The sequence below is a fragment of the Eretmochelys imbricata genome, chromosome 19 (genome assembly GCF_965152235.1).
Source record: "Eretmochelys imbricata isolate rEreImb1 chromosome 19, rEreImb1.hap1, whole genome shotgun sequence".
In the NCBI taxonomy this organism is placed as follows: domain Eukaryota; kingdom Metazoa; phylum Chordata; order Testudines; family Cheloniidae; genus Eretmochelys; species Eretmochelys imbricata.
The window spans coordinates 5,926,663-5,952,830 of record NC_135590.1 but is presented as its reverse complement, the minus strand read 5'-3'; the positions used below and the strand labels follow the sequence as shown (position 1 = coordinate 5,952,830).

Genomic DNA, 26,168 nt, shown 5'->3' with positions numbered 1-26,168 from the left:
CCTTTGCTCTGCAACAATTACACCCCCTTATCCCACCACCTAGAGACTTAAGAACTGCATAGGGGAAACTGAGGCGCCCCCACACTATTCAGAGGAAACATTAAGAACAATCCCACTTCGTCACAGCTGGGATTTGCCGTTGGTGCTTTGCTGTCCACGCCGGCCACCCCTTCTCCTTCCCCGCACACAGGCAATCTCTGTGCAGAGCTGGGATGCTTTCCTGCTCCGGGAGCGGGCCAGCACTGAGGGCTGGCTGGGCCATCCCATGGGGCTTAAGCCTGTATGCCAGGCCCTGGCAAGTTCACAAAGGGTCGGTGGGTCCCCGTGTCTCGCAAGTGCTCCTGAGGGGGGATGGAGGCAGGCTGTCGCAGGATACCGAGGAAGGGTTGCTGGGGGTCACGCGTGCTGCTATTCAGTGGTGGAGCCTTTAAGGTCTGGCTCCCGGGCTGGCTGTCCAGCCCACGCCTTGGCCATATGATCCCGGTGGGCCTGGTTTCCTCCTCCGTAGATGGTCAAAGGCTCATCGGGGCCTAGGCAGTTGGAAAATTCTTCTCCCTGCCTGGAGCCATCGCTGAGTGCCAGTCTGGCACTTCCCTTTCCTGCCTCTCCGTCCATGAGGAGAGGGGGCTGGGGCTGATGGATAATACAACCCATGAGCAATACTGTGCACACTTTGGCATCAACACAGTTTGACCCTCCATGGGCTCTAATGCACTTTGCCAGTGTTAATTAATATAGCCTCCCGGCTGAGCGGCATCATCCCTGAGTTGTGGACAGGGAAACTGAGGCACAGAGGAGGGGCAGCAGTTTGATCAGGTTCACACTGATAGCCAGCGTCTGAACTGCAAATGGCACCCAGGAGTCCTGGCTCCGAGTTTCCTCGCTTCCCCACAACCTTCATGCCCTTCCGAGGCCTGACTCTCCATGGCCTGCCCCAGCGCCGCTGCTCGCCCACGTGAAGAGTGAGTGCGGAGCACTGCCCGTCAGAAGGGTGGCGGAGAGAGGCCGGGCAATGGAGATTCAGGCCCTTGGTCTCCACAGGGCAGATGCCAGGCAGGAGTAGTGGCAAGGTTCCTGCCTGCGAATCAGCAGAGCCAGGAGATTCGCATTCAGGATACAGGGGAGGGTGGGGAGGGGGCCAAGCCAGGCTATGTGGGAACCTTGGAATCAGCCATTTGGAGAGAGACTTGGGGGTTGTGGAGACTGGGATCAGCCGTGGAGGTGGGTTGCTAGCCAAGGAGGCCTGCAGGTTAAAGTTCTGTAGCCCCTCTGAGTGGATTCCCTTCTCCTCCGGCCCTTGGGGTTCGGGGTGGCTCAGTCGAGCATCCCATAAACTGCTGACCTGGCCCCAAGTCCTTGCTAGTATGGACAGGCCAAGGATGCAGCCCCCCACGCCAGTAGGGCTCCCACCACTGTCCTCCCTGCTCCTTCTCCTTTCCCAGCCTGGACCCTGGCTTGCTTCGGAGCTGGCTCTGCTGACGGATGCCAGGAGAAGTCGGAGCCCAGCAGGCCTGCCGAGCCGAGTGAGGCTCAGGAGCCTGGCTCTGCAGCCGGGGCCCTGCTTTCCCAAAGCCCCCTTGGGGTGGGGACTCCTTGAATCGTCACAGGCAGCGAGGGCCGGGGAGTTTGCTGCCCTGCTGGGCGGGGCCGCAGCCTGCACTGAGGTCACTAATGGGGCCTCCTGCTTGGCACAGATCCCTCTTGCTATTAGCGGGGCTCTTGCTGCCAGCTGGACACCAGCAGCCTCCTTCGCCCATGAGCACGTGCCAGAGCTCGGATCTTAGGCTCATTAGATCATCGCGCGCCTGCCCCTGGCCAAGTCAGGCTGCTCCCCATGGGTGTGTGTGAGGACTTGGCACCAGCTGCTTTCAGTTGTGTTCTCTGTTACTACAGGTCTCGGGCCTGGGATCAAAGGGAGACACGGGGAAATACAGTGGGGAGACCCCAGGGAATAGCCCAGCATTTATCACCTATTAAGCACTCGGCAGATATCAACTGATTTAGCCTTGCATGCACCTGAGGCCGGAGGAATCGATGCCTTCACCTTGCAGATGGGGAGGCTAATGTGGAGAGGTGACTCGGCCCAGGCCACAGAGAGAGCTGCTGTCCCAGTGGGGATCTGACCCCTGGACTTGCTGGGCTCCTTCGGCCGGGTCACACCTCTCCGTCAGCCCCCGGCTTGCAGCATGCATGTGCCAAGCTCGGCACGTGGACAAGCACGCAACCCCATGCACGCAAAAGCAATTGAAACGCTTGCAGCAGTGGTGGGCTCTGCGCCTGGCCAGCCGAACGGGGCTTGCAGGAGTAAACTCGGTAGCTAGCTGGGAAGGCCAAGTGGCGTCACTTGGTCGGCCAGCTGGGATCTGGGAGCTGCTCAGGGAGCTGGGATCTGAATACAGGAGCCCTGGTGCTCTGACCAGGCAGGCTCGCATGCTATTAAACTGGCCGCTTTGTAGACGAGCTGGCTCAGCCAGAGGCAGCCAGCTGGGAGGAGGCGCGTGCAGTGGCAAGTCACTTCGAATAAAGCCACCCAGGAATAATAATACACCTGCAACCCCAGAGCAAACAGCTCTCGCTCTGAAATAGAAGGAACTGGGAAAGCATTCCCCATGGGGCCCGCTGCTCACTGTCACACACAATGATCACGAGACTCCTTTCCATTTACAGCCCGTCTTGCATGCCCCTTTTCCTGCCCCGGGTTCTCCCCTTTTCTCATCCCGTCGGTACCAGCACCCCAGGGGAATGTGGAAACACGAGAAGCTGTTTCAGGTCGTCCCATTCGAAGCTTTTGTTCTCTCCGTTGTTAGTCAGCAATCCGCACCGTACCTGGGAGGGGAACGGCATTTAGCAGATCAAAGGGTTTTGCCCATGAACTTTCCCTTCCTCTCTTTGCCAACTGCCTGGGAGCCGGTGTGATCGTTGCCAGTTCGTTTGTAGAACAGCTTTTCTCCTGCTGGTGAGAATTCATTCCCTGAAATCTGAGCTGCGTTGATTGGACCCATGCAGCCAGGTTTGCAGAACCGCTCAGAGGCATCGAAGGGGCCCAGATTGGTACGGAGGCGCTTCTTAAAATCCAGCCCAAGGGCCATGTGCTACTGTTTTTGTTCCCTGGTTGGATAATTATTTGACCTATGGTAGCACCTTGAAGTCCCCCGCCAACAAGCCCCATCGCACCACATGGTGAGAGACAGGCCCTGCCTCAAAGAGCTCACACTCTTTACAGGGCGGGTGAGGAAACAGAGGCATGGAGAAAGGCCACCCAGCTGCTTACCGTCTGAGCTGGAATAGAACCCAGGTGTCCTGGCACAAGGTAAGTGGCCTAGGCCCTGGGGCATCCTGCCTCAAGTGCGCCTGTGGCTACAAATTCCCAATCAGCCTCTGGGGGACAGTCTCACTTAACACTCCCTGTTACCACAAACAATCCTGCCAAGTCAACTTGCTGGAGCTCCGAAGAGAGACAGACGTGGGCAAAGCGGACTGAACTTTGCCAGACTGCTTTCCATGGCTCTGCCTGTTCGTATAAAGGAGGATTCTTCTTTGGACAGACTCTCCATTCTGGACTAAGACAGGCCTGGCATATCCTCTCCCCCCACGCATGCTTTCTCCTGGCTTCGGCTGGAAGGATGTTTTGAGAGTCAACTCTGCTCTTGCATCTGAGAGCAGGCGGAGGAAAGCGGCCAGGAAGATGGCACCATTGCAGAAACTTCTCCCTCAACTCACACAAGCAATTTCTCTGCAGCCTTCGCTCATGTGCAGCTACCCCTGGAAATCCCGGAAACAGACCCTGACCATGCCTGCCTCAGTGCCCTGCCCAAATCTGTTTTTTGTGATACCATCCCCCACACAGCAGATTCAGCTGGATGCGGTATTCTCCTCTTCCTCTCCTCAGCGGATGGGTGGTATTGCTGTGAGCTGTTAAACAGCTGCCACCCCAAAAGAAGCTGCATATCTAATGATCCCCTGTTTGCATGGCTGGTAAAGGGTCAGAGCAGTGTTCACGCTGGCCCAGTGCAGCTTTGCCTCCCTCTGTAGCTGCCTGCTACTGATCCTAGCTGAGGAGCTTAGTCCTTTAGCTCAAGGGGGAGAGGGCTGTGCTTTGCAGCAGGAGGCAAAGGGCCTGGTTTTTAGAGACGCCGGGCGCTTCCTGCGTCCAGGGACTTTGGCTGGAATTGTGAGCGCTCCACACTTCTGAAACGCGGGCCCTGGAGTCCTGACCCAAAGGCCGCTGAAGTCAGTCAGACTCTTTCCTTTGGCCTCAATGGACTCTGGATCAGAACGGCCACGTCTGACTCTTCTTCACACTGTGGCCGCTCTGCCCCACTCTGGCACGGGGCCTTACAGGGACTGCAAACGGCCCATGTGCCCGGAGCAGCATGAGATGAGAATCAGGCTCCCAGCACACCTTGCCCAAGGCTGCCCGGGAGTCAGTGGCAGAACCCAGGAGCCCTGTGCTGTCACGTGCCCCTCACGGGGGAGTCTGGAGCTACCCGTTACCCCTCTGTCCTGGCCGGGGGGCACCGTGCTAACCCAGCCTTGGGGACAGATCCGTTTGCTCCCAGCCAGCGCTCCTGTTACTTCTGCTTTTTGCCCTGGGGTTTGTGTGAATTTCTTCCCGCAGCGCTGGGGGATCTGCAGGAGGCAGCGGAGAAGCCGATGTTCTAGGTTGTGGCTTCGGGCAAAGTGCCGTTTGGCTCCAGCTAGCGCAGAGTCTTTCCTCCCGGCCAGCAGGTTCCCCCTTTTCTTCTTCTGCTCAGCTCCCCGGCTGCCTTCTCCGCGCAGCCCTGCCCCGGGGGCCCCGGCAGCGAGCTCTGTGCAGGGACGTTCAGATGCGGGCTGCGGCCTGGTATCCCTGGGGCTGGTCGGCTCAACGCACCGGGGTGCCGCCGGAGCTTCAGGAAACGCTTCCAGCAGAACCGGGCATTGGAAAGCAATGAGCCTCACAGTGTCTGGGCTGGCTAGGGAGGGGAGCGGAGATGCTTGTCCCATCCCTCTTTGGGGACCTGGAGCTCTGGGTCCTCCCAGGCCTGTCTGAGGACTCCCTGTGCAGGTGTCTCTTCCCCTCAGTCTCCTCTTCCACAGAATCATAGAACCGTAGGGTTAGAAGGGACAATAAGGGTCGGGTCATCTAGCCTAACCCCTGCCAAGATGCAGGATGTGTTGTGTCTAAACCCGCCAAGACAGATGGCTCCAGCCTCCTTTTGAAGGAGTTTCCACCACCTCCCCAGGTGTCTGTTCCACTGTCCTACTGTTCTTACCATGAGGAAGTTTTCCTGAGATTTAATCTAAATCTGCTCTGCTGTAGTTTGAACCTACTGCCTCTTGTTCTGCCCTCTGTGGCAAGAGAGGACAACTTTCCTCCATCTTTCTTACAGCAGCCTTTCAAGTATTTGAAGCCCGCTATCAAGTCCCCCTTAATCTCCTCTTTTCCCAACTAAACATACCCAGTTCCTGCCACCTTTGCTCTTACGGCTTGTATTCCGTCCCTCTGATCATCTTTGTTACTCGCATCTGGATCCTTTCCAGTTTCTCTGCATCCTTACTATACATCGGTGACCAAAACTGGACACGGTCCTCCAGCTGAGGCTGAACCAGCACCGAGCAGAGCCTGTGACTTGCATGCCATGGCTTTGTTAATGCAACCTAAAATTGCATCTGCCTTTTTTGCAACAGCAGACTCATGTCGAGGTTGTGATCCACCTGTCACGGAGTGTGGGGGAGTCCAGGCCCTGCACCCCTCTTCCTGGGATCCACTGAGACTCAGCCAGCCAGTAAAACAGAAGGTTTATTGGACAACAGGAACACAGTCCACAACAGAGCTTGTGGGTACAACCAGGACCCCTCAATCACGTCCTTCTGGGGGAGCAGGGAGCTTAGACCCCAGCCCTGGGGTTCCCTGTGTTCCTCCACCCAGCCCCAAACTGAAAACTAAAGCCCCCCAGCCGGTTCCCTGCTGCAGCCTCCGTCCACATTCCTGGGCAGAGGTGTTACCTCCCACTCCCCCTCCTGGCTCAGGTGACAGGCTCTCAGGTCTCCCATCCCCAGGGCACATTCCCAGGTCAACACTCCCCCCTCCCTGCTGAGTCACATCGTCACACCACCACAACGCCCAGCTCCTTCTCAGCAGTGCTGCTGCCAAGCCACTTCCCCCCCCCCCGCCCTGTATTTGTGCATTTGGTTTTTCTTCCCTAAGTGAAGCACCTCACATTTGTTGTCGTTGAATTTCATTTGGTCCCATCCTCTCCAATTCCCTTTCTCTGTCTCTCTCTGGCCCCGTTTGGCAGTTACTCTGTCCCCGCACTCGACTCTGGAACGGAGCAGGGCAGAAAGGTGCCTCTGAGCTTCCTGGTACTCCCTGGGTCTGCCTGGCCCCAGTGAGCATTAGAGCAGCCCCTGAGTGGCTCTGATGTACACACTGCTTCCCCCAGGTCCCCTGTGGGCCCTGAGAAGCCAAGAATCCTAATGCACGGCTGGTACCACATGCATCCAACTGCTAACACTGACTGCAGGGGTAGATCCCCGATGCCAGCTCTGCCCGTCCAAGGAGGCCCCTTGCCCAGTGGGTTTCCAGGGGGCTGTTTCCCCCCCATTAAGGTCAGAGCAGCACCAAGGGACTAGTTTGTAGCACCGTGGCTCTGCCCACCTCTCATGGTCCCTGCAATGCTCCCCACTTTGTGCCCTGGGCAGTAGGCTGGTACCTCCCCCTTTTGCTGGGAGAGTTCCTGGGACGCCCGCCCCACCTCGGTCGGTCGGTCACCACGAGACACCCCCTCTGCCCTGCTCTGCCCCAGCAACTCTCTCTTTGGTTATGGTGCCGGTGCAGCCACTGGGATGGGGAGCAGTTCCGAATCCACGAAGGAAGACGGTCAACTCCCCATCAGAGCCGATCCCCCAGAGCCTCAGGCACCGGCTCAGGGGCTGAAGGACCGGAGCCCCTCAACAACCCCTGGGGAACGGCAGAAAGACCCCCCCCCCCCGCCATGCAGCGTGTGCTGCCCTGTCTCTGGCTATCTGCGATCCTGCCTGCCGCCAAGCAGGGATCATATTCCAGCGCCTTGACTTGGAGATGGTTTGTTTTTCCCAGGAGTTGGCCCAGGATGCCGTAAACAGCGGGCGACTCGCATTTCCCAGCTGACTTAATCCCCATCCTCCCACTTGTCTCTCAGCTTCCTGGCAGCAGCCATGGCCAGGTCGCAGAAAGGGGGGCGTTTGGGGGTAGACGCATGCTAGGAAGTGACATCAGGCAACAGGGGAAGGTGGGTTGGGGGTAAGGAATGTAATTAACCCATGAGCCCTAAAGGAATCTGACTTTTTGGGGGTGTTCGAAATTCAGAATCACAGCTCAGATCCATCTCTGGGTTCCTGACATCAAGAGGCTTAAAGGGGCAGAAAGGGGGTGGTGTGGGAGAGAGTTAGCCCCCAGGAGCAGGGAAAACCTCTTTGCAAAGGCTTGCGACTTCGGCTGCCCTTAGCCAGCAGCTCTGTGGTTCTCCAGGCTGGGGACACCACAAGCCCTGCTGGTTAGCAGAGGTCCCCACATGAGTGACCAGTGGCATCAGAAGTGTGCGTTCTGCCCCTTGCAGCCCCACAGCTCGTGGCTTTCTTCAGCCACTTGAGTGCGCACGGTGCGTGCGCGGTGGGGCGAGATAGAACATCGACTCCGAGAGCAGGAACAGGGCCTGGGGGACCCTGGGACAAAGGGATTTCTAGGGGAGCTGGGATCTGCCCTTTGCTGGATGTTTGTTTTTTTTTGCGTTAAATCCGCTCTGGCCTGGCAGGCTGAGCATGTGAAACCGAACAAGACCCTTTGGCGTGGGTTCATTCCAATAGTTTGAGGGGGGAAATGATCTCAGACCTGCCAGCCACCAGTGTGATTGATGAAGGGGAATATGATCAGTCCCCAGACCCCAGTGGCCCTGCTGGATCCGAAGCGGAGAGGCTGAGGGAAGATGTGATGGGGGCCTGCAATGCTGTTGCATAATTCGGTGGAGGGGGGAGAATCTCCCCCTACTCTGCTGAGGCTGGAGCAAATTAATCACCTTCCCAGCATGGCAGAGCAGGGGGAAAATATGAGTCAATAAACTGGTGCAAAGAGCCTGTTCAAAACACGCCAGCAAAAAGTGCCAGTGGAGGAACCCTGGAGATTTGAGGTTCCTGGTTATCACCAGAACAGAGACAGCACAGACAGTTGGGGCGCAGTGTTCCCCCCACTGCCCTGCCAATGCACCTCCACCCTAAGCAGAAGGGGCCCCTCTAGGACAGGGGCTGCATTAGTGGCCTGTGGGTTGCTCGATCCTTAATGTCTGTGCTGCAGGCCCTCTCCGCTCTGAGCTGCGTGTGGACCCTCCAGACTGGTTTTACTGCTGCCAGGTGGGGACAATATCGGGCCCCTTGGTACAAATCTGATCTAACAACCTAGCAGCGGATGGGGCTTCATAACCTGTCACCCCGACGCCCAGACCAAGCCACCTTCACGCGGCTCAGTGAGAAGCTGGGGGCTTGTTTTTATTAGTCAGTCCTGGCAGCCACACCTTGGGGACACTCGCATTCAGGGGCCTGCTGACTGGGGTCCGCGTGCGAGCATGGCGCCAGTGTGGGGGAAGCCCTGTGGCCACGCCCGACCCCTGGGTTCCCATTCCGCCTCTTACGGCTCGCTGGCAGTCTGAGCGCTGCGGGCCTGTTGTCGCTGACAGCGGTCTCTCTTCCAGGCGAGCGATGTCCACGTCTGCAGCAGGAGGGGCTGAAGCTAGACCAGGCCAGTGACAAGCATGTCAATATAACCGGTGAGTGTGCGGGCCAAAAGGCCTGGCCGGGCTGGCCGCTCTCCTGGCTCGGCAGGACCATCCATCCTGCAGCAGGCCGGGAGCTTTGCGGCCTGAGTCTCACCTGTGTTCCGCTCCCCCCCTCTGCCCCCGCCCCTCTCCTGCAGGTTTTAATCTTATTAAGCGGTTTGCTCTTCTGAAGACCTCATCTGTAAAGAAAATCCGCAATCCCAAAGGGCCCCTGATCCTCCGGCTGGGCAGCACGCCCCTGGTCCAACCCACGCAGTAAGTACCCAGCTGGTCCGCCTGTTACCGTTGGGTGGTGAAGGGTTAACTGAGAAAGGCACAGGGGGGAGTTCCTTTCCAACAGGGGGCTGCCAGACCCCCAGACTTGAAGCCACTGATTGCAGGAAGTGGCTGGACGTCCCAATTGAGAATGTGGCCTTTAAGTGCTAGGGGCTGTACAGACACACAGTGCAAAACAGCCCTGCCCTGAAGAGACCAGGCAGAAGCTCCCACCCTGTGCGTCCGAGCCTGCTCCCGGGCTGCGCAGTGCAGACTAAAGGAGGGCTTCTGTGGGCCGGGGATGCTTCTGTGGGCCATGTGCTGTCACCGGGGCCCAGGTGAGCCAGGGCTGCACTGCGGATTCCACTTGTTTGGTTAGCAGAACGCTCCGGCCCGGTGCCCTGCTCTTCCTGCTGCATGCTGATGTGTTGTGACTTGCCTCCTCTCACAACCAAGCTCTTGGCTGGCAAGCAGCCAGGCCTGGAAATCCCAGGGCGGCAGCTGCTGACTGTCCCTCTCAGGAGCTGAAAGGCACTCTGCGCCTCTCCGGGATAGCCGGACCACTACCTCGTGTGCAGGGAGAGAAGCACTGATTCAGTGGGGCGTGATGCTGCGGGATGGATTGGGGGTAGGGGCAGAGCCTGGGGAAGTCACCTGACTTCACTCCTCTCTCCCCAGTTGCTGAGGTGGGTGACTTTCCCTGGAGGTGGATTTGGCTTGCCTCTGCCATCCGCCTGTGTTTCTGGTCTCCTTTGTCCCAGCCCTGCTGGGAAAACAGCTCTGGCAGGCCAACACCCTAGCCCCTGCTACAGCCCTCTCCTGCAGTCGTGGTCCAAACCACAGCAGCCACCCGGCTGCTGCCGTGGTATTTTAGTGCATGACTATACAGTGCTGTGTATTCGTAAGAGATGTCTTCCTCTGCTGCCTTGAACCCTTACTCTGGAATGCTGCTGTGTGTGTTTTGGGGTTACCAGGTGTCACTCCAGTGTATCTGAACCATTAATGCAGAGCACCGCAGTCTTATTACGGGTGCAGAGTGTTGTCCAGTGGGATGGCTTCATTCCTGGAGAATACTGTACCATTCGTGAGAACTCTGCACCAGCCTTAGCTATGGCCTGACGACCCACTCCACTGTCATTGATCCTTGGGCAGGGTGTTGCTCCGATGTGTCTGAGGGTGTGTGGCTCTGGAATACGGCTGTAGTATTTTAGCCAGGGTTTCCCAGCTCACTGCCCCCCTTGCTCTAAGCCCCAAGCGTTAGGGAGGAGAAAGCAATGTCTGGGTCTCCGAGGCTGGCAAGACACAGCAGTCGGAATTTCTTCCCCACTCGCTTTGTTTAAAGGGGCAAGGTCAGACTCATTAGACCCCACAAATCACTTCTCTCAGCAGCAGCTCCTCCGTACAGGTACGAAGGGTCAGGCTCTTCGCTGCGCTCTGCTTTCAGCAACTGCTTGGCAAATGATGCTGGGCTGGGAGCTTTGCTGCCCCCCCCCCCCACCGGTGTTGAGCAGTGAGCTGCTTATTCAGGAATAATACCACCACCCATGTCTGGAGCATGCATCTTCTGCCCAGAGCATTGCCTGGCACCTTGCAGATTACAGCTGTCGCAGCTGCCTCTGGGGTGGAGGGTAGCAGCTGGCGGGTTCATAGTGCAGGTGGCGAGGGGACATTCTCACCAACAGCACCCGGGCAAACCCCTGCTCTTATGAAAAGCATCCTGGGGTCTTTTAGGTCACACAAGGCAGGGAAGGGACCCTGCCCGGCATTGAGCCTTTGCGTCTATGGTGATTTCAGACCTGAATTATGTGGCTGCTGCAGAGCCTGGGGGAGCCTGGAAGGGCCTGTTTGTGAGGGGAGGGGAAATCTCGTCCTTGGGGCCTCCAGCTGCTGCATGGGGAGCCCTGTGCAGCCAGTGAGGAGAAGACTCTGGGAGGACCCCTCGGACCTCAGCACCTTGGGAGGCTGCTGCTCAGTCTGGAACCCAAATCGACTCCCCTCTTTCCTTCCCGACTAATGGGCTTGTCACCATCTCCGGCTGCCCTGCCCAATGGTCAGACATTGAGCCCACCCTACACCATGGCTCCCATAGCTCCTTCTCCTGCCTGCCGCCCGGCGCAGGAGCCCTGATCCGAATCCAGAGAGGCTGGCTCTGTGCTATGGAAAGCAGAGTTGGCAGAGAGCCGGGGCAAGTTTATGGTCACAGGGCCAAGCCCAGCACCCTCCTGGGGCTGGGTGGGATGTTGAGGATCGCGCTGTGGAGGGCCCCCTCCCCAGTGTGGGAGCTGGCAGCTGGGTCAGTTGTGCGCACCGTGCTGGGGTGGCAGAGCAGGTCTGGGTTGGAGGCTCCCAGGGCAGGGGGTGCGCGGGTGTCCCAGCTGCAGGCTGTGTGCAGCGAGGACCGTCTTAATCCTCGAAAGTAAATCATGTAGTGAAGCAATTCAGCCGGGACGCTGGCCAGGGCCTTATGCAATAGCCACTCCGTGCGTGTGTTTTCTATCCCCGTCTTGGCAAGCAGCGGGATGGATCTAGACTGGCGGGTTGAAATGCTTAGCAGTGACTAGCCAGGCTGTTCCTTTCAGCAGGGGCTGGCCGCTTGGAGACTGCCCCGCTGGGCCCTCTCCCGTCATCCTGTGCAACCCGGGCTTCTTTCCCACGCACGCTCCTTTGCGCAGTGGCTCCCCCACGGCCCGTGTAAACGTGCATGGCACCGGGGAAGGACTGAGTGTGAGCGTGAAGATCAGGGCTGCAGCATCAGTTGCCCAGTGGGTAGCTGTGGATGGGACGGGCATAGCTCTTTTCTCAGTGACTGGAAGCTCCCACCGGCTTGGCTAGTCCAGGTGCAGGTGTGAGTGGGGGGAGCCAGGAGCGAGTCCATCTCCTTCCAGCTACCTGTCGCCTTGGGAAGCCGGTTGCTAGGCCCCGCGCCCCAAAGGGCATGTGGTATAAACAGCTCCCACATCCAGCTGGCTCACCCTGTCCCTGACCCAGCTCTAGCAAGCTCCAGCTCACAATGCAGGTTAGAGGGTACCCGGCCCTGAGGAAAGATGGCCTGGTCGTTAGGACCCCTGCTGGGAACTCAGGAGACCTGGGCTGAATTTCTGGCTTTGCCACTGACTCCCTGTGTGACCTTGGATTAGTTACTTAATCACTTCAAGCCTTTCCTGCTGATTTCTCTCGCACCCCTCTATAAAGAACCCCACATGAAAAAACAGTGGGGAATAGAGGAGGGTCCTGGACAGCCACCAGTAATCACCTGCTCCTGCCCAGGGGAGAGCTTTGGGGTCCTGTCCGCACTCAGCAGGGCTTCCTCACAGCCTGAGCCCTGGCAGAGACTCTGCCCGTCCAAACCGTTAATCCCACTCTCAAGCAGAAGCTGGGTAAAGAGTTGGCACAGCGGAGAGGAAGCCAAGAGCTGCCTAGATCCTGTTGGCAAGGTCGGCATCCAAAACAAATATTTCAGAATGTTTAATGAAGCCCTGCTCGCTTGCTCGCTCGCTCTCGAGTGCACTGGAGCTCAGCATTCGGGAGGGGACTTTCTGCTGGGGATGAGCAAACTGGGTCAGGTGAAATAGGAGTTTCCTGCCCTTGAATTTTCCACCCTCCGCCCCATTCAGCTGCTGGAACATCAGGACTGTGGTGTTGTCCATGGCTTGTGTTTGCCTTGTTTTCAGCTAGAAGTGGAGGTGCTGGAATGAGAGACAGAGAGAGAGGCTAGCTTGTGGAAATGTCTCAGAGTGGAAACCTCTGCTCCCAGGCGATCCCAGCCTGGACCCAGGGGGTTCAGAGAGCAGCAGGAGACTTGTGGCTGCTTCTCCAAGCTGAGCCTGGAGCTGCTTGGCTTGTCCCTCATCGCCTTGCTTGGTTAAGGCACTGGACTGGGGCTCAGGAGACCAGGATTCAGTTCACACCCTGCCTGTGTGACCGTGGGCCAGTCAGTTAACCTCTCTGTGCCTCCATTCTGTAAAGTGAGGTCACACTTCGGCCTTGTCTGTCTTGTGAGCTCTTCAGAGCTGGGGCCGTCTCTTACCATGTGTATGAGCAGCGCCTAGCACTGCTACTGTCATACAAACAATACGGATCCCTGTCCCCCTCAATCCCAAATGGTCACAAGACACGGAATGGCTCCCACGAAATCCTGGGCTCCCCAGGCCACAGCCAAGCGGAGAGGCAATGCTCTGTCATGCAAGGAGGAATTGGATTCTGCCAGGCTGTGGTGGGTCAGTCGAGTTGTAATTGCTTTTAACTGGCCCTCGCTCAGGTCTCCTGCTGCAGCTGAGTTCCCTCATGCCTTTGAAAAAGTGCCTTCCCCAGGGCTGTGGAATGGGCCCCAGCAAGGGCCAGCAGCTGCGTACAATGGGATCCACATGGTGATGAGCAAAACCTGCCTTCTAGGGATAGACTCAGGGAGCTCTCAGTTTATTTAGCTTCACAAAGGGGAGGTTCAGGGGTGACCCGGTTACAGACTGTAAGTACTGACATGGGGCACAAATATTTGATGATACGCTCTAGTTAATAATCTAACATGATCTAGTAGCCGGAAGCTGAAGCTGGACAAATTCAGAGTGGCAATAAGGTGTACATGTTAACAGCGAGAGTACCGAACAATTGGAGCAGCTGACAAGGGTCATGGTGGATTCTCTGTCACTGGCGATGTTTGTCTCAGGATTGGGTGTTCTGAAAGCTCTGCTCTAGGGATTCTGGGGGGGATGTTCTCTGACCTGGGCTGTACAGGAGGTTTGACTGGAGGATCACAATGGTCCCTTGGAATTGTTCTGAAATTGTCAAAACATCCTAGCTGCCTGGTCTCTCTCCAGAGCCATTTGGGGCTGGATGGGACCTTGACTAAGCCACTCATTAGGCTGGTGGGGTTTGCCTGGAACTCCCCAGCCTGTTAATAGGTGTCAGTCCTGCTGCAAAAGGGTTAAGCAGGTTATTACTTTGCTTGGATGTAATGGACGTGGGAGAGGTGTTCTGGAGAGAAAGGACCTAGGGGGTGGGCTGAGCTGTTCCAAGGGAGGAGCTGTAGGGGCAGCCCAGCCTGGGGAGAAGGGTAGAGTGGATGTTTCTCTCTGTTAATGAAGCTGAGCCCTGGGAAGGGGGGTAGGTGACTTTCCTGGTTTGGCTGTGGGTTTCGTATCAGTGGTGCTACACACGAGCAGCCATGGCCTGGCGGTCGGTGCTGTGTGGAAGGCAGAGGTGTTGAGCCCACGGCCTCTGGCTGAGCTGCTGGAGGGTGATTGGCTCACAAAGCACTCCCGCCATCTCCTCTTTCAGTGGCTGCTTTCAGTCCCCTTGGTTTCCCCTCCTCTCTTTTTCCAGTTACGTCTTGAGCTGGCTGCTAAAGTGATCGCAGCTGGGGGGGTGGGTCCGGGCCTGCAGTGGCTGTTTGGGGTGGGGAGCGTTGAGTTCATCTGTATCTCAGGGTGCACCGTTGCCAGCCCCTCCTCTTGGTGCTCGCTTGCTGGGCTGGGTCATGCACCAGACATGCAGTGGGAAAGCAAATGAGGAGCCAGGATAGGCAGGCAACCTGGAGCTTGTCTCTGTGGCGAGGACAGGAGCAGGCCAGATAGTTGATGCCTAAGAAGCGATTGCACCATGCCGGAAATGTTCGCATCTCTCACTCCTTGGGCGGGAAGTATCTCCCTTCGCCTCCGGCTTTTGTACCCAGCCGCACAGGGATTGGCAAGGGAACCATCTGAACAGGGTTAGCACCTGCCCGGGCTCCTCCCCACAACCCCTTGCATATCCGCTGCACCCTCTGTCTTGTGCAGATAGGAATCATGTCACCCACTGTCAAAAGGCAGCCGCCTCTAGGGTGGAACGTGGCAGCAGCTAAGGACAGCCAGTGAAGAATTCTGTGACCTAATGTGAAACTGCAGGGGAACTTCAGAAGGCAGAAGGCCATCCCTCCCCACGCCAGCCCCCCAATGCTGGGATGGCTTGGAGGCATCCTGATGGTTATAAATGAACACTAGAGTCTGCCAGGACATGTACGCTGAGGGTCATCTCTCTGCCTCCCGTGACTAGGTTCAGTCCATGCCGCCGTGCCAGGGCTGTAAGTGGTGACATGCCCTCTGTTCTCAGCAGGCTGGTTTCACTCCCCGGCCCCATTAACAGCAGCCAGCACCCGCTGCTCTCACCCCTCCCATGGGGGCGGGGCAGGGATCGGTGGCTCGTCCTGCTGCCCTTCACCCAGCTTCTGCAGCGCACTGGATGGTGGAAGGGGGGTTATTCTCACCAGGCAGCATTTGAGGCAGGCAGCTCAGCCTTGTACCTTTCAATAACGTGTCCCCCTAAGTGAGCTGAATGGGGCTGGCTCCTCCCCAGCATGAGCCGACTTTGGTCTTTCCAGTGCCCACTCCAAACTGGCACCCCTGGGGAGTGCTTTCTGGGCTCTGGGGGGCTTGCTCTGCTCTGGATGTTGTTCTCCTGATTGAAGTGACACAAAGAGAGACCAGAGGCAATGGTGATGGGCGCTTTTATAAACGTGGGTGACGACCATCTGCCTTTCCCAGCTGCCCAGCAGAGGTGGCTGCGTCTTTGTGGTTGGTAACAGGGAGGGGAAAATGTTGGGCTGAGGTCAGGCACCAGTTGCCGAAAAGAGGGGTCGTAGGGAGAACTGAGAGAGGACACTGTGGTGAAGGTGCTGGACTGGGATTCTGGAGATCTGGTGCCGAGCCTCAGCACGGCCACTGACTCCCTCTGTGACCCTGGGCAAGTCCACCTTTCTGTGGCCCAGCTCCCGATCTGTCAAGTGGGGTTGAGAATCCTTCCTTTGTCAGCCTTGCCTGTTTAGGCAGGGACGGTATGTGCGGTGCCCAGCGCGATGGGACCTTATCCCCAGGCCTTCCCCCGTGGATAGATAACAGGGACCGTCCCATCCACACCTCTGAGAGAGCTACTGGCAGGATCCGGACAGCATGGAAACCAAGAATAACCTGGGCGATATCCTTTGTAAAGACGTGACTCACTGCTGGGCAATGTTCTTGCGACAGTGGGAACAATTCGGCAGCTGGAACTGACCAGCGCTCGAGTTAGTCCGTCCGGTGGAACCTCCACACAGACGTGCACTGTCTGCTCTGACTCTGACAGATGTTGGCAGCTGCTGCAGTGAAAGAGGAAGAGGTTTCGGATTTGGGGCCTCTGCACTCTTCGCTTTCATTTTTCTTTGCTTAGGAAAAAGAGGGAACTTCTGGGCCATTTTTCTGTTGTTTTGGTTGGAGCTGGGTCAAGGGGAGCAGAAAATGGCAAGGGCCTGGCCTTTTGGCCAGGGAAGGAATCCATGGGAAGGAGTGGGAATTCATTTATCATCCACCCTGGGTCAGGGCTGGCCTGGGTACAAAGAGCTTCCTCAGCTTTGGGCATTGCTTTAGAATTTGGCTTGAGGCCCGTGTGTGTGGGGGGGGGCGGGAGGGGGTTGTGCTACTGGGTTGGGGGGTTCATGGTGGTGTGGGTGTTTCGGTGTCTAGGAGTGTGTGTGTTGGGAGATGTTTGGGGGGGTTGGATGCATCTGTTTGGGAGTGTGTGTGTGTGCGGGGGGGTGTTGGGGTGTCTAGGGGGTGTCAGGGTATTTGGCTGCCTGTCTGGGAGGAGTGTATGTGTGTTGGGGGATGTTTGGGGGTGAGTGTGGGATGCACGTGCTGGGGGTGTTTGTGCATCTGTTTGGTGGGGTCTGGGGGGGGGTGTCGGGATGTCTGGGGGGTGCGTGTTGGGTGTCTGTTCTCCTGTGTGTTTTGGCGCACTGGGAATCGTTGTGTGGTTTTGGCATGCATTAGCCAACGCTGGCCCAGGCTTTGAGAACAGACAGACCCTCCGCACTCCGTGAGCCTGGCCGCCCCTCACTGAGCTCCTGTTTCATAAGTGCTGGCACCTCCAGAGCAGCCCAGAGCCCTGACGCTTCCCTGCTGGAGACACAAACAGCTCCCGCTCCCCCAGCACGCGGGCACTTCCTGTTTTGCTCTGAACTCTTCTGTTTGCGCTTCGTCCGGCTCTGCGGCCCCCGACGCCCCGGGCTGCCGTGTACGGACTGAAGAAGGCGTCTGGACAGATGTAAACAGCAGCCGCCAGGCTGCCTTCTCGGGGAGAGCTGAGCTTCCCCCTCGTCTTCACCCTCTCGTAAGGGTCCGGGCTGGGCTGCAGTGACCCTTTCAATGCTAAAGGAGCAGCCAGCTCCCCGGCCATTCCCTGGGGCCCCCAGCGCTGCCTCTCTACCTCCTCTTAGGTCTCTTTCCCTCCTCTCCACCCCCCCCAGACAGGTGTTCCCCCACGGCTTGCCTGATGAGTTCACCCTGGTGATCACTTTGCTCCTGAAGAAACAGAGCAGCAAGGAGAACTGGTACCTTTTCCAGGTCACCGACCGGCAGGGCTACCCCCAGGTACCTCTGCTTCCCTTCTCTCCTTCTTTCTCTCTCCTGCTGCCGTGTTTTCCCCAGCACGGTTGCTACGCCCCAGGAACAAGAGCTCCCTGGAGCAGCCGGACACACAGGGAAGTAAAGCGCCATGTGGTACAGGAGATACCCCGGCCAGGGTGTCCCCTAGGCGGTGTTAACGCGTGTGGCTGCAAGTCTTTGCACTGCTGGCTCATAGAGGTGCCGGGGTCCCACCAGGCCACTTCAGTCCTGGAGGCTACAGATCAAAGAGGCTCGGGTCGCCCCGTCCACCCTGCTGCCTCTGGTGCTTCGCCGCTGGCGGATGAAGCCAATTGCGCCCATGCTCTGGCATTGTCGGGGGTGGGACGCACGCCCCCTCTGCCACCCGCATCGGCCTCCAGTGCATCCTGGGAGGCTTCCGACACCCTGCTGGTGCCAGAAGACGTGGGCGGGCCTGGGCCCCCAAGGAGGAGGGATGGCTCTACCCGCATTGCCCCAGGCAGGGGTGGGGTTAGCCGAGCTGATAGCAGTGGGTGTGAGGGCAGCCCTGTACCCTTATTGCCAGGATGGGTCTCTCCAAACCCAACGGGCAAGGAGCCCCTGGGATCCAGCTCTGCTTGGAGGCCACAGCGGCTGGCATTAGCTCGGCCCAGTCCCTGCGCCCGCCTGTACGTCTGTCTGTCTCCTCCCTCGCTCTCCGCTGAAAGCGTCCTAAGCCAGAGCATCTCCTTTGTGCCTAGCTCTCCCTGGGGATCAACGGCCAAGAGAGGAGCCTGGAGTTCCGGGCCCGGGCCCAGGAGAAGGAGTTTGTGAGCAACGTCTTCACCGGGAAGGGGGTTTCCTCCCTCTTTGACCAGAAGTGGCACAAGATGGCCCTGAGCGTGCAGAGCCAGCTGGTCTCCGTCCACGTGGACTGCAGCTACATCTCCTCCAAGCCCCTGGAGCCCCGGCGGGGCGTGGCGAGCGAGGGCAATACCTTCATCGGTCTGGACGCCGTGCGTGGCACGCCTGTCCCGGTGAGCCGCCCCGGGCCTCTCCGCGCACGCACCGGCAATGTGGAGCGCGCGGGCCCGGGCCCGTTTGCAGCGGGGCGGGGGAGGCGCGCAGCTTGCTTCCTTCAGCACGGGGAGGGAGGGAGGTGCTGAGAGCTGAGCCCGCAGCTGAAGGGCCCTGCCCTGCCTGGCCCGGGGAGGAATTCTGGGTCCCGGGCGCCAGGCAGGTGGGTGCAGCTGCCACCTGGCATTGCTGAGCAGCGACCTCTCCTGGTCAGTTGAGTAGCATCGAGGACTGAATGGGACAGGAGGCCCAGGTGTGGAGTGTCATAAATGCTCCCGCCTTGAGGAGCCGGAGGGAGAAGGGAGAAGTGAGGCTCTAGGAGGGGCTGGATGAGGAGAGGGCAGGTGGATGTCTGAGAACTGGCTTGGGGAGGACAGTAGTAAGGGTGGGTCAGCATGGCAAGGGAAGGGTGGAGTGGCAGAGGGAGAGGGATCGCCTGGGTGCGCGGGTGTGGGTGTGGGTGTAGGCGGGCGAGGCCACCCCTGCCCCTTCCTTGCTCCTTCCTGAGCCAGCACTCAGGGAAAACTCAGACTCCTCCCTCGCTGGTGACAGGAGGCCCTGCCTGGGCTGGGGGCTGTGCCGTCCTGGCGGAGAAAAGGGACTCCAGAGCCTGTCCTACCTCCACTGCCCCTCTGATTTCTGTACAGGCCCGGGGGCTAGGTTCACTGCACCTGCAAGGTGATTCTTTCCCAAGCCCCCTGGGGGTCCTGGTGCCGTGCTAACTGGCTGCCCCCCTGACCCCAGGAGGCCCAGGGTGACCCTTTGTGATCTGATTGTGTCTGCCTGTCTGCCTCCCCCCCACCCCCTGCAGTTTGACATCCAGCAGGCCCACATCTACTGCGACCCGGAGATGGTGATGCAGGAAGGCTGCTGTGAGATCTCGGCTGGCGGGGTGAGTTAGGCATGTGCTCTCCATAGTGCGGTGGGGAGCACCTGCCCCAGGAGGCATACACAGGATCTTGGGGATTTGCTCTGCTTCTCTGCAGCCTGACCCTGTCCACACACAGCGGGGCAGGCCCCTGGCTAATATCCCTCTTGCCCCAGCAACCAGGCCGTGTTCTCCAGAGCTGCCTTCCTGGGGCTGTGCAGGGTGGGGAAAGCAGATTGAGGAGCTCTGCTGGCCACAGTGCCAGTGACATTCACAAACGCAGCAAACAGCCTTCTTAATGTCGGGATCAGACGTCGCCTCCTCAGTGACCCAGGAAGGGTGAAACCCAGTAGGGCTGCAAACCCCTCTGTGGTGGGGAAAGGGCCACAGCTGGCTGGGTCAGGGAAACCCCGCAGTGCCTAGGGGGCAAATTGCCACAAAAGCTGCAGCAGAGGAGGGGGGTTACTCTCTCCTTTGAAGCATCCATTGGCCGGACATCGGCTGTCACACTAGGTGGCCCATGGGTTTGATCGGCCGCTGGCACCAAGATCTGGAGGGGGGCAGAGCCGGCAGGTGCCCTGAATTGGCCGCGCTGCCGGAAATGCCCTGAGCACTTTGTCTGGCGCTAGCCGGGAGCTGGGGCTGTGCCTGTGACTGTCTTCAGCTCCCCGCCTCGGAGGGATGGTGTCTGCCCAGGCCCCGGGGTGAAACCAGCCCCCGCTTTCCTTTGAGCAGTGCCTTTCCGAAGCCTCCAAAACCCGGCGGCAGGCAGAGGGCATGCAGAGCAACAACCTGATTGAGATCAACCCGCGGACGGAGGGCAAGGTCTACACCCGTTGCTTCTGCCTGGAGGAGACTCAGGTGAGACCGGGGCATCGCCCAGGGGGGCACATCCTGGACAGGGCTGCTCAGTGCCCCAGAATGCCTGATCCTCTCTGCAGAGGGGGGAGCTAGGAATCAGAGGCGCTGACAGCCAGCTAGACAAGAGTGTGCTGTGCCCCATGGCAGCAGGGAAAGCCAGTGCCGCTTGGGGCAGCCGGCACAGAGCAGGAAGGTAGCTGGGAGGTGATGGTTCTTCTCTCTGGGGTGCCCCTACCTGGAATATTGCATTAATTTCTGGGCACCATAGGGTGACCATATTTCCCAAAGGGAAAATGGGATACCACGTGGGGCTAGCCTGAGCCCCCCTCCCTGCATGTGGCTGGCCCAAGCTGCTCGCCTGAGCCCTACCCCCCCCTTCCCGCCCCGCATAGGGCTGGTGTTGCACTTGCTGCTTGCTCAAGACCTGCCTGCCCCACACCTGAGCCCTGCCTTCCCCTCTGCAGGAGGCTGGTATCGCTGCTCCCCCCGCCCCGCACATTCCTCCGCACTGCACTTTCTTTTGACACAAATGGGCATTTGTTCCGTTTGCTTTTGCCAACTCAAGTTGCAAGAACAAACAGGACAAACGCCCACTTTTGCCAAAAAAAAGTCGGGACGGCCGGGACAGGGCTTAAAAAGGGGACTGCCCCTGCCAAAACAGGATGTATGGTCACCGGCTCCAGGCCAACTGGACGGAGTCTGGAGAAGAGCCGGGAAAAGGATCAGGGTGCAGGAGGGGATGATGGGGGTGGGTTGAAATAGCTGTAAGAAGAGTGTGAAGCCAGGCTAAGCAGTGACAACAGATGGTGTGTGTGTAGATGAGATTAGGGAACCGGAACGGGTGTCTTTGGCTTCTCTTACTGGGGAACATGAGCAGGTCAAACCTGCTTCTGCCTGCAGGAGACACGGGGACGTGAGCTGAGCATCCCAAGTAGGGATGTGCTGGGGTGGGGGGGCAGATACAGACGTTTTAGGGGAGCAAGCAGGGTTGGCTGATTGGGGGTGCACTGGGTACGGAGGGGCATGGTCAGTTACCCCCTGCAATGGAGCCTAGATGTCTTTCTTTCTTTCTGTGAATCTCTTTGATTTTCTCTCCTTCCTTTCTTCACCCCCCTCCCTCCGCCAAGTGCAATCATGCTCTTACCAGCTTGATTCTGGCACATAACGCTGTCTGATCCATTATCCCACCATTTTCCATTCCCCCTCTAATCCCCCGGAGCGGAGCAGAGCAGCCAGCGCGCTCTCTGATGGCTAACACAGTAGGTGCAGCTGGAGAGACCCAGCAGGGTGTGAGTTAAAAGGCTCAGTGAAACAATGCAGCTCTGCTGGTTGCTTTCACTAATGTTGCCCTGATAGACAGTGCGGCGTGCGGGGGCACGTGCTCACCGGCCCTGCTACATCCCCGGCAGAGCGCGAGGGCTGCGCTCCAAACATCTCAATGGCAACTGGACAGGATCCAAGAAAGGGCCAGTTTCCTTTTACCTTTGTCACTTTTTGCCCCATCTCTTTCCTGGTCTCCCTTCTGTCTCACCCTCTCGCCTCTTCGACCCTGAAAACCACCGCCCCCTACGCCCGGCTGTGTGTATCTCTCCACCCTGCTGCTGGAAAGCTCTGCACTCTGGATCCTCAGAGGTTGTGGCCAACCATTTATTTTTCATCTTCCCTAGGCCAGCTGAGGCCTGTGTGGGGCTGTGAGACCAGGGAGCCCGTGCCTCCCACCCTCCTTTGTGGGGCTCTGTGCCTTTAACCGTGACCAGCTGGGACCGGGCGTGTGGCAAAGCAGCTCTGCCTCCCCACGCCAGAGGGGCCTCCCCTGACGTGCAGGGTGGACGCCGTCCCTCCTGCCCTGTAGCGTTCACTGTGTCATTAGGTGACATGAGTCTGCCCAGCCCCAGCTGGCCCCGAGTCTCTCTGTGCTTGTAGAGGTGGAGACGGAAGTGGTATTAAGAAATGGGCCCATTTGGGGGCCAGTGCAGCCCCCTCCGTGTCAATTAGAGCCACCCCAGGGCTGCTGTGACTTGTTCTCTGGGCCTGGGAAGTGGAAACTAGCTGTAGAGCAGTCTGCTGCAGATGCTGGCACTCCCTAGCCCCACCCCACCTGCTCCTTCCATCCACACCCCCCAACACACTCCCTCTGCCAGCCAGCTCTAGACAGGCTCGAGGGACCCTCCCGTGCTGCAGGGAGTGTTCTGAGGGTCTCGCTCAGGGCTACATCCCAGAGCAGCACAAAACTGAAGAATCAGGTCCAGGATTTTGGGTTGCCAAGAGCTCCCAAGCTCCTGCTGCTCCGAGCCTTGCCAGCAGCGTGGCAGACAGAAACGAGGGACGGTTTTGGTGTTGAAATCAAGGGGCGCGTCACCAGATTGGGGCTGACGTAAACCACATTACGGGATAATGTTTCTCCTATCCCAGCAGTGGAAGGGGGGAGATGGGACAGGCCCAGCAGCGCGTGCAGGATGGGCTCCTCCAGTGTTCTCGCGTTGACGAAAGGGGTCTGGCTCGGATGAGGGGCCTTGTGGTGTACGTCCTGTCTCAGGAAGAGCTGTTGGCGGAAACAATCCCTAAATTGGTAGCAAATGTGTTGGGAACATTGGCAGGCGGGGGAAATGCCCTTGGCGCTCACCGTGCTGGCCTCCTGACCCACTTACGGAGCTGCAGCCCCGACGCCAATAGAAAACCTGACCTTGTCAGTGCAGCTGTAATCATCTCAGCCTCTCCCAGCAGGGGGCGCTGTAGGGAGCAGGGCAGGAGTCCTGGCTGTGGGGTAGCTCACACCTATTCCAGTGAGGGGGTGCTGCAGGGAGCGGGGCAGGAGCGCTGGCTGTGTGAGGAGCTCAGAGCTACTCCATTCCCAGTGCCTCCCAGCGGGGGTCAGTGGAGGAAACAGGGTAAGAGTACTGGGGTGGGGAGGGGGGCATCCTTAGCTTGCTCCAGTCACTTCTTATTTCTTTGTATTGCCGTAGCACTAGGAGCCCTCCCCACGGCCCAGGCCCCCACGGCGCCAGGAGCTGTGCAAAGAGAACAAAGAGACAGTTCCTGCCCCAAACAGCTGCCAAGGGCAATAGGAAACTGCACTGCAGCCACCATGTAAGATGGGCGCGGAGCCCAGCTCACGCAGCCGGGAGCATGAGCTGCGGGGTTCGTATCCTTCCCTGGCTCCAGCGCTGTATGGCATGGGCTGCGGGAGCAGGTGCTCGGGGAGCTTGAAGCTCTCAGAAACCCCGCAGGAGCCTTTTGTGTAGGTCACCGTGTAACGCCGACAGATCCCCCCCAGTCGTCGGCGACTGGGATCGAACCAGGGACTTCAGGAGCTTAGTGCATGAGCTTCTACCGCATGAGCTTCTACCGCATGAGCTAAAAGCCGACTGGCTGATTGCTAAGGCTGTAGAGCAGACTCATTGAACTCTCTTGAAGTGGCCTCGGTGCCACGAGATGGGACAGAACACAACACCCAGAAGGTGTGTGGGTTACAACCGCTCGGTGGGTGGGCAGCTGTGCTGGAGTGGGTGGGACGGCTGGAGTTCGCTCTGGTCGCCTGGTCTCTAACGAGGTGCATTTTTCCAGCATTTGGCTTTTCCGGTCAAGTCTTGCCAAGCTGCTTTCCAGCCTAGCTCTGCTGCTGGTTTGCCTGGATCTGAGTGCAACACACCTGCCCTGCTCCCCCGTCTTGCCTTGGCAAGGGAGAAGCAGGCCTGGTTCCTCCTTGTTCCACCCAGAATCCGGATTGGCACCCGTGCAAAGCAGTGTTGGAGGGAGTTAGGACCGGGTTCTGCTTGGAGTCGGGATGGCTCGGGGAGCCAGGGGCTAGCGTTAGGGAGACTGAAAATAAAAAGAAATGAGAATCTCAGTCCCCGGGTCCCGGCCTCGCCCCCCACCATCACCCCATCGCACTGGTGTGGGCTGGGAGGCAGAGGGCTGAATGGGCCACAGCTGACGTGCTTTGTGGAAGGGTGTGTGCGCGTTGCAGGGGAAATTGCCCCTGTTCGAACCTGAGACCCCAGCCGGGCTGGAGGCAGGACATCGGCCTGGGTGGACCAATAGCCTGATCCAGAACCGTGACTCCTGCGAGTCTAACTGGCCAAATCCCCAGCTGGTGCAAATCGGCGTAGCTTCCTTGCAGTCTCTGGAGCTGGGCTGATTTACACCAGGTGAGGGGCCGGCCCTGAGTTTCAGCCCGTGCCACCAGTATGTGTCAGGAACAAACCTGTCCCTGACCCCGGAGCCTCCCCCAGCCCCTTGAATCGCCTCCGAGTGCCCAGTCTGTCCACAGCTGGGCTGCCGTCACAGGCCATAGCTCCCAACCGCCTCCACTGCTCCCTGCGGTCTGGGAAGGCGCCCTGCCCCACCTGTTAGGCGGAGAAAGGACAGAGGCGTCTGACTTGGTGCTTTTTGTAACGCTGGCTTCAAGGCCTGACTTACTGAGAAAGCCGAAAAATGGTATTCTGCCCCGCCCCAGCTCAGGGAAGCAATTATGGAATTAGCGCCAGGAGGCTGAGCAGCGGGGAGGATATGCAAATGGACACGTCTGGGCCTGGGGACACTCCCAGACAGGGCACCTCCGTCCCACGGCGGAGCGGCACGCAGGGCACGGAGCGCCAGGCCCTGGCTGGGTCGCTGCCAACGAGGGTTGAACCTGAGAACTCTAGGCCTTAAAGCACGAGCCCCTGTTGCGTGAGCTTAAAGGGCGCCATGTTGCTAGCCACGGCTGGAGCAGGCTCATGGGAACGTAGGGCTGGACAGGGTCTCGAAAAGTCCCCCTGAGGGAGGACCAACTTCCATATGTGGCCCTGCCTCCACTGGGGGGCTCCAGAGTGTCATATACATCTGCTCTGGGTGGGAGCAGGGGAGTTGGCCAGGGGTTCTGGCATGTCGCTCGTGGGGCAGAGATTTGGCTATAGGGCATGAATCTCTGAGCCTGGGGTATTTGGGTGTGAAGCAGGAATGGGCAGAGAGTGGGGAAAAGGGCTGGCAGAGTGACTGGCCTGTTCAGGTATGGGGCATATTGCACCCTTCAGCCATTAATACCCTGACAAATGTCCCCTGACACGGACCCAAATGCCCCCCCCCACCCATTGCGGCCTGCCGTGGGCTCCGAAATACAAACGGCCCGAGCAATAAATTCCAGCCCCGCCGTCCCTATCGCTTCAGACACGCCTCTCCCCGCACCAGGGCCTCCCTGGCTTTCCACAGACGGCGCCCACGCTCCCCTTGAGCAAAACACAGCCGCATTGATTCGCCCCCTGAAAACCCCACATCGCATTTTCCACCGTCCAGAAGACTTAGCAGCAAGGGGGCCACCAGGTTCGGGGAGGGTGACTCGGGCAGAGGGAAGAGGAGGGGGCTGGTGCAGGCGGAGCAGCGTAACTGCTGGCAGGGTGAGCGGTGGCCAAAGCCAGGGAGGGAGCAATGGAAAGGGAGAAGGGGGAAAACATCCCTCTGCAGACAAGTGGAGAGTCTGTTCCTGCCGAGGAGCATGTTCCGGGCCTTGGCCGTTTCCTGCGGAGCCGGTGGAGACAGACGGATTGGCCGGGAAACAAAGGGGATGTCTGCCCACGCGAGGGTCTGTCCAAGCATCTGGCCCTGCTTTCTCCAGCCGGACATGGGGATGGCTGAATTCTGGTGGCAAAGCCCAACGTGAGGGGAGGAGCGGCTGGGGTAGGGCTCTGGATGGAGCTGACCGTAACCTGCGCTCAGTACAAAGGTGCAAATGAAATAATGCCCAGGTCCATCTGGCACTGCCCCTGCGTGGCCCCGGTGCCATGTTGCCTGGCATCCATTTCCAGGAGTGCCATTGCCTGGACAGGACCCCTGCTGCGGGGATGGGGTTACAGTCCAGAGGCTGGAGGGCAGGTCATGGGGTGCCGGTATTTTCCTCTACCCCCTGCTGTCTGCCCAGGTAAACACTAGGGCATGGTGTGCAAGCGAGCAATTCCCTGTCAGTGCCTCGTCTGGGGGTAGGTGTCAGCTGGA

The 26,168-nt window shown here is 58.7% G+C and overlaps 1 protein-coding gene across 1 annotated transcript in view; it reads left to right on the top strand.

Annotated features, from left to right (window-relative positions):
* COL16A1 (collagen type XVI alpha 1 chain) overlaps nucleotides 1-26,168 on the top strand; it is a 93,801-nt gene that overhangs the window by 6,495 nt on the left and 61,138 nt on the right. Inside the window, exons 4-9 of the mRNA XM_077837680.1 lie at nucleotides 8,706-8,780; nucleotides 8,927-9,044; nucleotides 17,296-17,419; nucleotides 18,154-18,429; nucleotides 19,281-19,361; nucleotides 20,073-20,198. Of these exons, the coding sequence (XP_077693806.1) occupies nucleotides 8,706-8,780; nucleotides 8,927-9,044; nucleotides 17,296-17,419; nucleotides 18,154-18,429; nucleotides 19,281-19,361; nucleotides 20,073-20,198 (800 nt within the window). The remainder of the gene's footprint in view (nucleotides 1-8,705; nucleotides 8,781-8,926; nucleotides 9,045-17,295; nucleotides 17,420-18,153; nucleotides 18,430-19,280; nucleotides 19,362-20,072; nucleotides 20,199-26,168) is intronic.